Below are 15088 nucleotides of genomic sequence, written 5' to 3'. Positions count from 1 at the left end.
GGCGGGAAAAAATAGTGATACCCATGTACAAAATGTGGCCAAAAGCAGGATGGTTACAACTTTAAAAACTTAAAATTTTATTCATTCGAATTTATAGGTGAACCTGTACTGCACTGCAAATATAAAACCGATCATTGAACCATACTTTTGGAAATGATAAGCACAGGAGCATGAGAGTTTTGATATCTCAAGCTGGTCCAGTGCAGTGTTAGGAGTGACCTTTTTAGTCCTCCTGCATAATTACATAGATACACATCGTTTATATTCAACTACATTCCAACAGACTAAATCTTTGTTGATATTCTCATCTAACAACCTTGCAGGTCGCGCCACTTGAGGTATACCAGTCCTGCTTGGTAATGAGTATACGCCCCGGCGACTACTAAGATGTGAAATAATTGGTGGCTGTGTCCGGCAATGTCAAATTTTCCAGGCATCCATCGCTCAGGGATCCTTGCTGCATAAACCAGTGCTCCAAGCCCATACAAAATCCCCATCAGTATCTCATACCCTGTTGTGTGGAGTGCCTCGGGCGAGCCCCAGAACAGGATAAGCTTGTGCAGAATAGGGGCGATCCCACACAAGCCCATGCCGAGGAAGAGGGATGCGCGAAAAGTGCGATATTCAGGGGATTGAAACATTGGTAGCAGGGACACCAAGATAGTTGCAATTCCCAGGAGAGTAATGAATCCCATATAGAGATTGCAAAAGAAGGGGTAGCACATGAAGGAGTAGTAAACAGGGGGGTAGAAGGAGGTAGATATAAGTGCTGCAATTCCAGCATAGTCCAGCCTGAGCATTATGTATGAGAGACGCTCAGAGTGGCAGGAGAGGAGGTGGCAAGTGCTGCTAGCAAGCAGGCAAAACATGGCCCCACCCAAGAATGCAAAGAAAGGCCACCGGGTGATTGGTCTCATAACTAAGGGTGCTATCATGTTGGCAACTTCCTCCTTCACATTTCTCTGTATTAAATCACAAATAAGAACAGAGACAATAATTAGTTCATACAAAGCAATTCTAGGATTTATCACTAAACTAACATATAGAGCTGCAACATTAAGTATTAGAAATCGTCAGGACATTACTTGGGATTTATTCCCAATGAAAATACATGATCAGGGATGTAAGAGTAAGACAAGACTATAATGCCACAATAAACCACTTAAGAAATTCACTCAACAATGCACAGAAATATCAGGCTTCTAATAATGGTCCCAAGTGTCACATAAATGATAAAACTCTCAGTAAGGGACACCAGCTTAGTGAAAATCTTCAATGAAGGAAGAACTCTTGTCAGGGTATAAAACCCGCGGTCTAATAGCGAACGCAATCTTGATTAGGACAGCAGAAGTTAGGAGGTTTATAGAATAAGTTTCAGAGTAAAATTTAGGAGATTTTAGAATAGACCTTTAGAGGAATCTAAAATCAAATTTTTCTGAATGGTTCCCAAGGAACGAAGCAAGAAACAAAAACATAAAAATCCATAGAATCCAACAAAATAACCTGGAATTTCAAGACTAGAATTGACCGTACAACTTACCAGAACACAGTCATCAGTTTGATTTCCATGGGAGAATCGCTCAGGTAAGCAATTATATAAAAGTTCCACAACATGCCAACCAGACAGTGACGAAAACATATCCATTGAAGGCAATGCAGTCTTCAATTCCTCCCTGAATTTCTGCAGATCGGGGAAGTGAGGCAAGGAAGGAAGGCACGCCAAGAGTTCTGCTTGCAATTTGTGCAAATCAGCTTTTTTCAGCACATCAGGCAAATGTTGAAGAGGATGAATGTCGGCAACCTTAGGAACCTTTGTCGCAGTGTATATGGTCAGGGAGAGAAAGAGGAAAAATCCAATTAAATGCCTGAAACATTCATAATTCAAATGAACAGGGAGAATGGACATGGAAGCAAGAATCAATCTACTGCATACCGTTCATTACAAAATCGCTGCTGAACTTAAGGATTAAGCACAAAATTTCTTTGATGATTAATGAAAATTTTCTCAAAAGTGTAAATTAAGTTTCCAAGAAAGGAAGAGAGGGGGAAAAAAAAGGAGAAACAGCCCTTGGAGAGAGAAGATTGTTGCGTTTAAAGATTAATTCAACTAAAACGTTCAAGACAATATGCATAAAGCAACTTCTTTAACAGTGTCATGAACCTGGATTCTACAATGGAAGCTTAAAGATTTATTCAACCTTCGTCTATACCCTTTTCAGATCCGTTTTGATTGGAGGTCTCATTAAATATTATTACTTAGGCTTCTCCTGTCTCTACACCTATACTCTTTGAAAAATGACATCAAACAAGCATGTGGTAGACACCACGGCCTTCTGGAAACAAAATTTCCACATTATGCACAATGGCCTACGGAATCTAGTGATCTTAGAAGCACATTACTTAGTACATCTAGTGTAAAGCTTGACAACCCAATAAGCAATTAAATTTAATAAAGTGCTAATTTTATAAACAAATGCAATCTTCAAGTTTTTTATTTGAAGCTTGTATTATATCAGAAGTACACAACATCAAAGCAAAGAATGCGCTGTGCTAGCATATATTCTTCTCGAATTCATTAACGTCCAAAATTCAATAATTATTGAAAAATCTCCAAGAAACAGAAGCAGCATGGAAAGAAAAAACCTTACGTCCAAACATTAAGAGTCTCGTTGTGTATGGAAAAGACGCTGAGAAGTGTCTGCTTAATTGGCCAATCAGCTCGGTAATGACCCAGAATGAATTCGTTATCCCTCAAGTAGGCTGGTAACGCATGGTACTCAACCAACTGGTACTTGACCTTCTTCCACAATCTTTTTCCCTTTCCCTCCTTAGAAGAATACTTCTTATGGTGCTCCATTGTTTCAGGAGACGTTTTTAATTTATCGGTCGTTTCATCATACGCATCCATCCCCTGCTCAACCAAACAAACAACAACAACACCGCTATGAACTATAACCTACCTATGTTCTTCCTCAAGCCGATAGATTATAAAATAAAAAACAATTGCAAATCGTCTCAAATAAGCGCACAAATCTCTTATGTCGCGTCAAGATTTACTTGTCTAAGTCTTGAAATCGATTAATTAAAAGAATGTATTAATCAAACAGAAGAAAAACAAAACTATTTTCAATGCCCCTTTTCCAAAAACCAACACAGAGGTAAAATTAGAAATCAAAACACGTCCATAACTCAGAGAATTCGAGCTTAGAAGAAATCCCCATAAAAACAGAAAGAAAAAGTACCCAAAATTGGAAGAAGCCGAACTGAATACTGGAGGTCCAGAAGCAAACCTCGTTCCCTCCAGCAGCAGTGACGAAAATGCAAAAATTAGCGGACGGATTCCTGCAATGAGGAGAAAAAGAAATGGGAGCAAAGAAGGCAACGATCAAGTTAAAATCCAAAATAAGTGCAAGAAAGTACGGAAAAAAATCTAACCACCAAATTACGAAGAAGGGAGGTTCGCGTGGATGAATTCCGATGCTGGAGACTCCCACGAGGAGAGGAAGCTTAGATGTTAACGAAAGAGAATTTATAATGGCGCAACGTAGAGAGAGAGGAATCGGTTGCAAGATGCGAAGATGCCGAGTAGGAAATTCGTTGGCGCAAATTTAAGTCCTGAACGGGACCCGACAATTTTTTCTCTCCAGTATTTTATTTGGTTAGTTGTGCTGTGAAATTAATTTGAATTGGTTAATGAACTCAAAATATATTTGCTAATAATATCCTAATGCAACTTTGTCATTGTTACTTCATTAAAAAATATATATTTTATCAAAGAAACAAAAAAAAAAATTATATATATATATGAAACTTTGTCATTTGAAATGCCGTGCTTGTTAAGCCTATGCCTAGCAGCCATTTACATACCTATTTCAATATCATAATTTTCTTTCCTAAAAGATTTCTTTGGGATAAAACTAAGATCTTTACCTATCTTCCTATTTTGAATTCTTTAAATACAGGAAGAAAAAAAAGGGTTGGAAGGCTCTGTCCCATTAATCGTGAATTTCCAGATAACGAAATTTGGTTCAAGAGCTACCTGCAAGATCGTGTTTAGGATTCAGTCTTGTAAACTTGGCTCTTAAATCGTGCTTGGACGAAGAGCCAATGACCTTGTTGGATCTAAGCTGACTTACTGAGGTTTTCTAAAAATTTGTATATCAAAGTTTCTAATTCACCCCTAACAACTATTATATATATATGTCCTAAATTAGTTATGATATTTATCTATCACAAAAAGATCAAGAGGTAATTGACATATATCTCTAATTAAGAGGTCAAATTTTCTTTTTATAAGGACTAAAATCATTTATTTTGATCGAACGTATTCCTTCCAACGCATATTCTCAAAATTATGCCTTGGAAAGGACTCAAACTATCCCAACATGTTATACTAAAAAAAAGATCTTTAAATTCAAATTTCAACCTCGTATTAAAAAGAATAACATGATTTAGTAAGGCAATTGCCTTTTATATATATACTCTTATATTGTTGCCAATAAGGCAATTGCCTTTTTTCAGAAATATAAAGTTGCTAGTTCAAAATTTATTAATTTATAAATAATGATTTTAATACCTATAATGACATTAATTTACTTTTCATAAATCATTTCAATTATAGCCTTAGAACTAAAAATAAATAATAATTTGCCAACCAACTCTAGGTAAATTATAAACAAAAAAAACTTTTTTATGACTTACTTTCTCGAAAATTTCCCCATTTTTTGCTCTTATTTGTTTCTTTATATTTTCATTATTTAGGGCAGTGAAATTGGGGAAAAAATGTATTATTTGTGATTTATCTTAACTAAAATTTCCCCAACTATCTACCTTTCTTAAGGAAAAGAGTATGGTTAAAAGACATTATTTACTCAATTTTTTTAGATTTTAATCTCCCCATGTTATTGTATCATTAAAAAAATGTATTGAACTTTTTTGTAATATAGTTTTTTAATTTTTAAATCTTTATCATAACGCTGTGTTAATCGTTAATCTCTTTTATATTTTAATTTTAGCCTTTTTAATTTTAGCTTGTATCCTTTATCATTTTGGTTTTTATAATGTGAACATTTTGTAACGACTATGATAGACATGAACTACTCCTTTCATTGTTAATTGATTTTGAAATAGCCTCCATGAATATTAATAGTACATACACCAGTTAACCGTTTTTGGCATTATAATTTTATTGTATGTTTTTTTACTTATCTTTTTCATTTTAACCCGATATTCTAATTTGATGTATAAGAATGAAGAAGTAGTATTGTTAGCATAAGCATAATTTAATGGTCAAGATATTTACTTTTTCCCTTGAGGTTGGTTGGTTGTTGTATTGACATCTCATATTTGTTATATTAAATATAAAAAAAAATTGAAGAAACGGTATTAAAGTACTCTTAAATCAGTTTCACACCCACTATTAACACTGAACTAAATAACAAGGTATTTCTAAAATAAATATAAATTGTGTTAGGCAGAAACTATCCCTCAACTTAAAAATTTAAGTTAGATATATTGGATAAATTAAACAAACAAGTTCATAAAGTAATTTTCATCCGGAGCAGTGATTTTAAACGACATAAACCAGACTGTTTGAATAAGAAAAAGGCCACGAAAATAACAAGATAGGAAAAAAAAAAAAAAAAAGTGGGCCATTTGAAAACATTTTATTTGCATGGATAAGGGCGGCCTCCACGAGTCCACGTGTATGTCTTGACTTGAAAAATGCGGTTCCTTAAGAAAATTTATCTTTGCAAAAATATGCATATATCTTCGGTGAATTAGTCGACCTTACAAGATATTCGATCGGGCTGTAATATATATATAATTGCGATAGATTTTTTTCTTTCCCTTCTGTTGACGAATATTTGTTCGGATTATCGAGAATGGAAAGTTTTTTGTCAATTTTTTATTGTCGAGTTGCTGGACGAGTGGATGTTGCTTTTTCAGAATAATGGTCGGTTTGGCTCATTCAAAATTTTGGTTTATTTGAAATAAATTTCGTCATTTGCTATCACATTGAAAATGAAAGATTTAAAATATTACGTGATTTTAGATCATATTTTTGGTACAGAATACGGTTATATTTTTAAGATAAATTACTTATTAAATTTTGATATTTAATTAAATTAAGAATCTATATTCGTAATTTTTTATATTTTCTTTTTAAACAAAAAATTTTAATCATACCCATTTCATAATATTTTCATTTCAAGCTAGATTAAATTTTCAAATTTTATTTTGTGAATTTTAAAACACAATATTTAAAATTATTTCTTGAACTTTTTAAAAGTAGATGTGCCACGTCACATTGAGAGCGAAAATGGTTACAACTTCATGGCCCAACTGAGCTATATTTGGAAAAATCGACGGCCTTATGAAAGCCTGGTCCAAAATCCGCTGGGACTTACAAAAAGTAAAGTTCATTAGGTTTTCGGGCCCAATTATTGCAATTTAAAAGCCCGAATTTGTATTTGAGTTTTAAAATCAATATAACGAAAAATATATTTGAAAATCGTTCGGGGGAATATGAAGACCGGCGTGAAGAAAAAAAAACGCGATATTTAAAATATTAAAATTTTCACAAAATAATAAAAATTAGAAAAAGAAACACCTGAAATTAAATGGAAGGAACCAATCCGAATATGATCTTTATAATGAAAAATATATTTAAATATTATTAGAGCAAATGTGAACGTCAGAGTCAAATAAAAATCGGTAATTAAAATATTAATTTTTTTCCAAATAATAACAATAAAATAAAGAAACTGTTAGCCAAGTATAAATTAATTAAAAAGAAACACCACTCCGTATATAACATAATAGATAAAGAATTAATTTATTTTTAGTTGAAAATTTTAATCAAATAATTTATTAATTTTTAAATAATTCAACTAATTAATTCATATATTTCAATTTAAATATCGTTCAAATCTCCGCTCTTAAGAATTGTACTAGAAAATTCAATTTTAGTTCTGTTACTGTAAAAGGTTAGACCGAAAAATATGGTGGCGGGTAAGCGATTAATGATGGCATGGTGGAAAATCGGCACCGCGTTTGTGTTCAGCGTTTAAAAAAATCGGAGTCAAATCGGGTTGGAGTTTGACTTTCATAATACAAATTCGGTAAGAAATTGGACAGTTTTGGTAAAATAACATTTCAAGACGCAATAATGAGAAAAAAAAAGACCAACATAAGACATTTGTTAAAATTCCATAAGACATTTGTTAAAAATCCACCGTGTCCTTACTTCCCTTTTTTTCCCAACTTCGAACCTTCCAATTTTTTTAGCTCCATTAGTTAAGTTACATATCTCCGACTAGATCGTGACTTCAAATTATTATCTACTCAAATGTTGTACTAAAAAATAATTTTCCTCGTATTTTTTAAAGAGGAGTTATACAAAAATATTATTTTGTTCCACCCAAATTTATCTCAAATGAATCTTTGAACTAATCCCACTCAAACTGTATGCCTTGAGTTGAATTGATTGAATTTTTCAGATCATCGAGTTTTCTTAACACTCCACATATATAGTTATATTCTACGTTTTCAGTGTTTTAAATACGTGTTTGACAACGGATCTAGAAATTGAATCTCAATTTAAAACGGTTCAAAGTGTATGTTTAGCAACATATTTGTAAAGAATAAAAATAGCTAAATATTTAGTCCAACCTAAAACATGATTAATTAATTTATTCACACATATATATGTTATAATTATTATTTATTAAATTCTCCTTTGGTCTCTATACTCAACTTTGTTCATTTCGGTATATGTAGTTTTGGAAAGTGACCATTTTTCCCTATTTGTAAAATTTTAACACAAAATGTATGCACGGTAGAAACTTTTAATAAATTTATGGCCATATTTCAAAAATTTCAGTGAGTGAAGTGCATGGTAAAATTTTGATTGAAATAAATGAGTTATAAATAAAAATGAAAAATCAAAATTGACACTTTTTAAAATTATATAGACAAAAAACGAGCGTTTCGAAAAAGATATAAGGACTAAATTTAACAAAAGTCGAAAATATAAAAACTAAAATGGACATTTTAAAAGTACACAGACCAAAATAAACTAAAGCCGTTATTATTTTATAATATTATATAATTTATAATAAATTATATTTGTTTATTTTAACAAAAACAAATTGAGTTTGTTGACGGAAATAATATACTCATCAAAATTTTTATACATTTTAAATATTATTTTCAATTTCAAATTTTAAATATGAAAAATATTTTACTATTTAAATCACATCATCTAAAATTATTTTTGAAAAAATAGGTCCATTAAACATTCTCTAAATCAATTTGGTTCAATGAATTGAAAGTAATAAACATAATCTGAATTGTAATATACCAGTTCCTCAAGTTTTTTTTTTAAATATATATATATATATATTTATTTATTTATCCAACTGTTTTTTTGGGGACAAATATATATTTTTATCCAACTGTTAATTAGCTGTAATTTCATATAGTTACAAAACAGTACGTAGTTCTTATATAACATAGTTTATATTGACATTTATAACCCAAAAGTGAGCGCCATACCATGCCCATCCGAAATCTTATTTGCCATATGATTACAATGGGTGAAAAGTCAATAATACCTATGATTGTATTAATTGCAAAGGGAGAAATTATGAAAAATGGATCCCATCTATTTAATGTCAACTTTGATTCAGCTCCTTTCGTCAAAATTCATCTTTCTCTCTCTCCTTTTAATAAGTTTGCAATTTTGCCAAGCAAACATGAAAATAGAACTATTGAAAACCTTTTTCTCCATACCAGGACACATCAACAATTGTTACTTATAGATCCACCTTACCAATAACATGATACTATTTAATATCCTTAAATTATCTTTTTATTTTATCACTATACTATTTTGATTTATATTTAACCCGGGTTTTAATGAATCTCAAATAACTTTTATATTAATAATATGATTAAAAATTAGAACCGATAATATATACAAAAAGACGTGCACACTTAGATAACATTAGAACTATATGGAGGAATAGTTTAAGTTTAAATACTATTTTGGTACTTAATTTTTTAAATATCTGTGTTAGTTCTTTAAATTTTTGAAAAATAAATATTTTGTTTCATATTGTTAATTTTAATTTTTGAATCTAAAAAAACCAATCTTGCTATTTAATATCCTACTCATCGATGACAACACATGCTACAATGACCAAAATAGTTATGGCGAGTTTCACAGAGGTTCACGTGTCTTTTCAGATTAAGTTTTCATCAGAGAAATGAACTTACCACAGCAATCATTGATACTGGTGCGATGTCTCGCCCAATAGTCTCTGACGATCAAGTTAGTTAACGTGAGAGAAATATAACAGTGACCACCTTAAGGAAGTAGTGACAAATATTTCACATGCGAGGACATTCTTGAAGCACGAGGGTCATACTGTCGCCTGCTAGTTTGTCCTTTTTGGAGACTGACGATTGCAGGTGGCACACTTTTCGTACCATGTAGTAGACACTCAGACCTCATACTCACTTAATCGTACGCTCCATGTTGTCTGCAGTTCCCACCACTAACTATCACTCTTCAAATCTGACACGTGACCCGTTTGAATTTTACCCTCAATATAGATATATATCTTCAAAGTTTAAGGAATAAAATAGTCCAAAAGAAATCTAAAATTTGAAAAGTAGAAAAGGGTAGGGATTAAAACGGAATTTTAAACCCATAAATCAGAATTGAATGGCTAGGTTAAATTATTTTGACAAAGGTAAAAAGTGTTTAAATAAGGGAGAGGGTCAGGGACAGGTAGGCATAAGATTTTGCGTAGGCAGAATAGGTTGGAATCTCCCGTCAACTTTGAGTCACATCCCAAAATTAAGTGTCCACGTCAGCATCCCCATCCTGCCCCCGGCCCAACCCGGTCCTCTGATACTCGATTCAATTCGTCCACGGAAGGAGGTGGGGCCCATCCCCTTCCTTTGTGTACAGACGCTGAGGCCCACCCAATTGCTGTTTGCAGATCTTACACGTTTCGAGCAGATAGAGGTTTCAGTTCCATCGTACCCCAATATTACGTTTCCTTCTTCTTCTTCTGCTTCTTCTTCGTCCCCCTTCTCTTTTATAAGTACCCATTACCAACTCACCAACTTCATTCCATTATTCTACTCGTTCTCTCTCTCTTGCTGCTGCTGCTTTCATCGTTTTGGGTGATCTGGAAAAACGTCACGTCCTTCGCTGATCAGACTGGGAGATTCTTGACGTGCGTCGTCGAGAGCGCAATCAAGGAAACCGTCAGAATCATTTACTCAAAACCCCATCTCAGCTGGCCTCTTCACCCTCCTCCATCCATATAATTTGACCAAAACGCGCCCAAAGGATTATCATATCATGGGGAACTGTCAGGCGGCGGAGGCGGCCACGGTGCTCATTCACCATCCCGGAAACAACAAGATCCAGAGGATTTATTGGTCCGTCAGCGCCCACGAGATCATGAACGCCAACCCCGGCCACTACGTCGCCCTCGTCGTCACCTCCTCTACTTTGAAGTCCGACACTGGCGCCCCATTGAAGCACCTCAAGCTCCTCCGCCCCGACGACACCCTTCTCATCGGCCATCTCTACCGTCTCATCACCTTCGAAGGTGCCTCATCATCTTCAAATTTATCAAAACATATATTCTCTATTTTACTTTATTTTCTGCTTTAATAATCGGGATTTTTTTTGTTTTTGTTTTTGTTTAATTTAGACGTATTGAAGGAGTTTGCTGCCAAGAAATGCGTGAAGCTGGGGAAGTTGCTGAAAGAGGGAGGAGCGCTTTCCGTTGGGATGAAGGTCAAGGACTCGGATTCTGCTCCCAATCCCAATTCATCCGAAGATTGCACGAAGGTAATAATAAAAAGAAAAAACTGGATCTTTTTATTTATTTGTTTGTTATTTTTTTTATTTGGAATTAACTGAGGTCTAATACGAAAAGACTATAGAGAAATTCGATGGAAAAAAAAAATATATATATATATATATATATATTTTTTATTTATTTTCATGATTGCGCTGTGATTAAAAGCCAAAATTTGAAAGAAACAAAGCAAAAAGGTTGTTTTCTCTGAATAAGGAAGCATCTGAACTTGGTTTGAAATTTAAGGCCGCGGATATCGAGGGAAGCCTTTTAATGGGTCACTTGATGAATCCTGTCAGGAATTTAAGTAGAGCTGTAGAGTGCAGAGCTAAGATATTCAATTTTATCTCAGCAAGTCAAATATATATTTCCAGACTCAACCCAGTTATTTATTTCTCTTAAAAAAAAAGAAAGAAAGAAATTCAGCCACATTAATTTTTTAAAAAGAAGAGCGTTTTAAATTTAATTAGCTTTTGCAAGCATGCTGTGACTGTGCATGTGGTGGCTTAGGGATTTAGGAACGGAAAATACAGTTTGCTTTACTTAAAAGTTGAATTGATTATTATTCAAGAACCAAATCATAGTGGGGTTTTGCCTGTATTTTGGAAAACGTACTCATTTTGATTTCAAGTTCCATTTTCCACTAACTTCAACAACAATTTAACCATTTAAATCCACAGGCTTAATTAAAAAAAAAAAAAATCAATGGTGGGGCTCTTTTTAAAAGAACACTTACTTTTTTCCGCTTTTGTTGATGAGTGTTAAAAAAAAAAAAATAACAATAACAATAACATGGCCTTTCCTTTGATTATAATCATAAAAGTTGAAGATATTTGGTCTCTTTCTTTTCCCCTCTACAAAGTCCAAAACATATCTTCATTTAAACGTGAAAGGTTCCCACTTTTTCGTCACTCCGGTCAAATTGCTAATAAATTATTTGATTATGGTCAGCCGGAGCAGGAGGCGGGCCGTAGACCGGAAAGCAGCGACGCCGGCAGCAGCGGTGGCGTAAGAGGCGGAGGTCACAGAGGAATGGGGAGGCATTACGGTGGTGGGGGTCAGTGGAGGCCAGCCTTACAAAGTATTGCAGAAGTTGGAATTAATTGAAGGAAAAGAAAAAAAAAGAAAAAAAATTAAAAGGCAAAATATGAACAAAAACAGACACTGCCATGAATGTGATCTTCACCTGCAAATTTTCCCTTTCTCGCTTTCATCGTCTTCAATGAATAATTACCAGAAAAAGTTAGCGTCGACCCATTTCTCTCTCTTTCTGATCTTAACCTTTTTATACGTTCCATATTTTTGCCCTCTCTTATTAAGACGTCTTAAATTATTATCAATTAGCATAGAATTTTGCACTAATTAACTTCCTTTTTTTCTTTTTTAATTAATGGGTCTTTTGTTTACTTTTAAAGCAAATCATATGCCATGTTTGATAGTGGTTATAAAATTCCGAAGCGTGTCAATATCAAAGAAATTTTATTACCAAGAATTGATATATAGATATTTGCTATATTAATGATATATCATCCAAATTCCAATCGTTGAAAAGCATTTTTCGATATGTCAATTATACCTTCCATAGTAAAAAGGGTGGTTGTCAACTCAATTTCTCGCGTCATTTTTGGGTAAATTTCAGTTAGGAATTTTTTTTCCCCACAAAATGTTGGATGATAATTAAAGATCAAGAATGTTGAGTTGTTAGAGGTTGGCTTGTGAATGTGTTTTTCTATACAAAGAACCATTCTTACTATGCAAAAATAACTCCTAAAATATAAGTGACGCGTTTGATTTGTGTAGGGAAGAAATTTTGGGTTTTTTTTTTCCTTTAATTTTTATAACCTCCGTTTATAAGAATTCAACATGTGAGCAAAATATCGATGGAGAGAATTACACTAATTATTATACTTTCAAACTATATATTCATATCCATTTTTTATTATTTATTTTGAAAAAATTGCATTTGGTGCGCACTTCTAAGAGCCGGATCTTATATGATTGTAATAATTGATACAATCATTCCTACATGTTGGTATGCCAAAAGAAGAGGAAAACACATATCTATTTTGGATTCACTAAAATCATGTCCAAAGATTCTAATTATTTCTCACCTCAATTGTTAAACTAGACTCATTTGCTTTGATCTATTAGTAGGAGGCTTAGTTTTATACTAAATTATGTTGTCTAATTTTAGTCTGAAATCTCAAATTTTAGTATGTGACAAAAATAATGTGTCTCCTTCGTGCCTCTATATGAGATACCTCATTATGTGGATTTGGCTTAATTTGGAGTTTTAACTCTCAAACTCTTCATATATAAGTATCTTTTTTTGTCTGTTAAAAAATAATCCTTTTAGATAGGCTTCAGAAGGGAAAAAGGAGGTGCAGATAAATATAACGTGAAAGATAGAAAAATGACATTGTGGTTGAGAATGGAAGAGCACCCAAGTGATATTGGTTGCTCCACTAAAAAAAAAGCCTTTTTTCTGGTTTAACGTGTATGGGACATATGACGTTGTTTTTGTTGTTTTTGTTTTGGTTGTATCATATTACATTATTTTAAAGTTGAGCAATATTATATAATTGTTGGAAGCTGGGTGTGGTTTGGGGTAGCTTCTAGTTTCATGTTCATCTTTTTGTGGGAAAATGACGAATTCGCTTTTTGCTGTCCAAGAAGAAAGAAAAGGGAGTCTACATATATCTACATCATTGGGGGTGTCTTTAACTTTTGTCTTCATTTGACACAATTTGCCATCTCATGTTCTCTTTGGCCTCACTTTTTTTTTTTTTTTTTTAATTATTGATTTTACTTTTTTGCTTCGTGGAGGGTATGGTATAGTCCACGGGTTCCACAGTGACAAAAGCAATTATTTAACTAAAATTAATAAATTATCCTAAATCAGATATAAGAAAACGATGTATATGTTTTTTTCTGAAGAATATAGCATTTAATTATATGTGAAGATTCAAAAAGTTGTTGAGTTTTAATCTAATTAAGTTGTTAAATTAAAATGAACTAAAATGGATCAATCGTAGTTATTAGATCTGGAGAGTAATTTAAACTCTTGCACTTTATTAATAATGAAATTGACGTATAAACAAACTATGGGCACATCAATTGTGTGTGTCTGTTTTTTTAGACTCAACAACATGAGAATTGAGATAAAACATCAAGACATTCTGAAGCTAGAATAGTCGAATATACCAATAGGATAGTCAAATATACCAATTACAGCAACAAATTTGAGAGTGTGGGAATTTGAATTTCCTATTTAAGGGAAAGAGTAGAGTAGATACATTTAACATTTGATATTTTTTTTATTGTGTATATACTTCACTTATATTTTATTGTGTATATGTAGTCTTTTGAGTATCATATCAGAAATAAAATAAAAACATAAGAGTTTGAAACGTTTAGACGTTTTTTTTTTCTCTATCTAATTTTACCCATCTGATTTAGCCATTATTTTTGTTAATTTCCTGTTTTATATTTTCCAACGGTTACGGTCAAGGTTTGGGCCCATGCCAAATGCATCGTACTACGATCTGGTGAAGTTTATAAGCCCAATATTCAATTAAAATGATAGTGGGCTTCAACCTTGCTCTCTACGGCGTCGTCTCAAACGGCCCATTGGGCTTTCCTCGAATGATGCTCTTAGTTTTGACCGAGAGATAATTGGGAATAACAAACACGCGCCACCCATGCATGAAAGAGGACCCATCCAAAAGTTTTAAGACTTTTTGTTCTCCCCCCAAAAAGAGAAAGAAAAAAAAAGTTCAAGATTTTCCTTCCGGAATTTTTTGCAAAATAAAATTATGTGCATTCCCCTTAAATAAAATCTCCATATTCCGTTCAATTATTATTATCGGTATTTATGCTCCCGCTTCCTACATCCATCCATTTTTCTTCTTCCTCTCCCCATCTCATCATTTCATAATTATTCCACTTCACATCCCCATTACCATAAATAACCCAGGCCAACCCTCCCCAATTATCATTAAAAAAAAAGAAAAAGAAAAAAATATATAACGAAATTACTAAATTGCCCACAACCAAATGAAATTCCTCCTCTACAAAGTGAATATTCCCGGGTTGCCAGTCACGTGCAACGGAAACCCCGGCCCTCCTCATTTCTTTTTGATTTCTAAATTGAAAAAGCTCAATTAAGAAACCGGAACTTTTACGTTAAACTAATTAAA

At 33.1% G+C, this 15088-nt stretch overlaps 2 protein-coding genes across 4 annotated transcripts; one reads left to right on the top strand and one right to left on the bottom strand.

Annotated features, from left to right (window-relative positions):
• Positions 1-53: 53 nt before the first annotated feature.
• LOC111005643 (heptahelical transmembrane protein 4) lies at positions 54-3610 on the bottom strand. 3 transcript variants are annotated; one of them, XM_022277227.2, is made up of 5 exons: positions 3436-3609; positions 3243-3342; positions 2649-2911; positions 1541-1865; positions 54-962 (listed from the first exon to the last, which is right to left on the bottom strand). In XM_022277227.2, exons 3-5 carry the CDS (start codon positions 2906-2908, stop codon positions 309-311), a joined length of 1239 nt encoding a protein of 412 aa, XP_022132919.1. In that variant the 5' UTR covers positions 2909-2911; positions 3243-3342; positions 3436-3609; the 3' UTR covers positions 54-308. The 3 variants fall into 3 exon arrangements, with proteins under 3 accessions (XP_022132919.1, XP_022132918.1, XP_087981432.1); XM_022277226.2 differs by lacking the exon at positions 3243-3342 and having other exon boundaries at positions 3436-3610; XM_088125306.1 differs by lacking the exon at positions 3436-3609 and having other exon boundaries at positions 3243-3424.
• A 6453-nt stretch (positions 3611-10063) lies between these two features.
• Positions 10064-12142, top strand: LOC111005379 (DUF4228 domain protein). Its single transcript, XM_022276854.2, has 3 exons — positions 10064-10634; positions 10740-10879; positions 11841-12142. Exons 1-3 carry the CDS (start codon positions 10382-10384, stop codon positions 11994-11996), a joined length of 549 nt encoding a protein of 182 aa, XP_022132546.1. The 5' UTR covers positions 10064-10381; the 3' UTR covers positions 11997-12142.
• Positions 12143-15088: the final 2946 nt, after the last annotated feature.

This window comes from Momordica charantia, assembly GCF_013281855.1.
Source record: "Momordica charantia cultivar OHB3-1 chromosome 1 unlocalized genomic scaffold, Mcharantia_2.0 BLBB01000001.1, whole genome shotgun sequence".
Taxonomy (NCBI): domain Eukaryota; kingdom Viridiplantae; phylum Streptophyta; class Magnoliopsida; order Cucurbitales; family Cucurbitaceae; genus Momordica; species Momordica charantia.
This window is presented reverse-complemented; position numbering and strand designations above follow the sequence as displayed.

Excerpts from the sequence above, each read along its gene's own strand:
- LOC111005643 (XM_022277226.2), bottom strand. The coding sequence starts at position 2,908 with ATGGATGCGTATGATGAAACGACCGATAAATTAAAAACGTCTCCTGAA. Across the intron at positions 1,866-2,648 it reads GAGACTCTTAATGTTTGGAC|GCATTTAATTGGATTTTTCC; the intron begins GTAAGGTTTTTT and ends TGAATGTTTCAG. Across the intron at positions 963-1,540 it reads AAACTGATGACTGTGTTCTG|AGAAATGTGAAGGAGGAAGT; the intron begins GTAAGTTGTACG and ends GATTTAATACAG.
- LOC111005379 (XM_022276854.2), top strand. The coding sequence starts at position 10,382 with ATGGGGAACTGTCAGGCGGCGGAGGCGGCCACGGTGCTCATTCACCAT. Across the intron at positions 10,635-10,739 it reads CCGTCTCATCACCTTCGAAG|ACGTATTGAAGGAGTTTGCT; the intron begins GTGCCTCATCAT and ends TGTTTAATTTAG. Across the intron at positions 10,880-11,840 it reads CATCCGAAGATTGCACGAAG|CCGGAGCAGGAGGCGGGCCG; the intron begins GTAATAATAAAA and ends GATTATGGTCAG.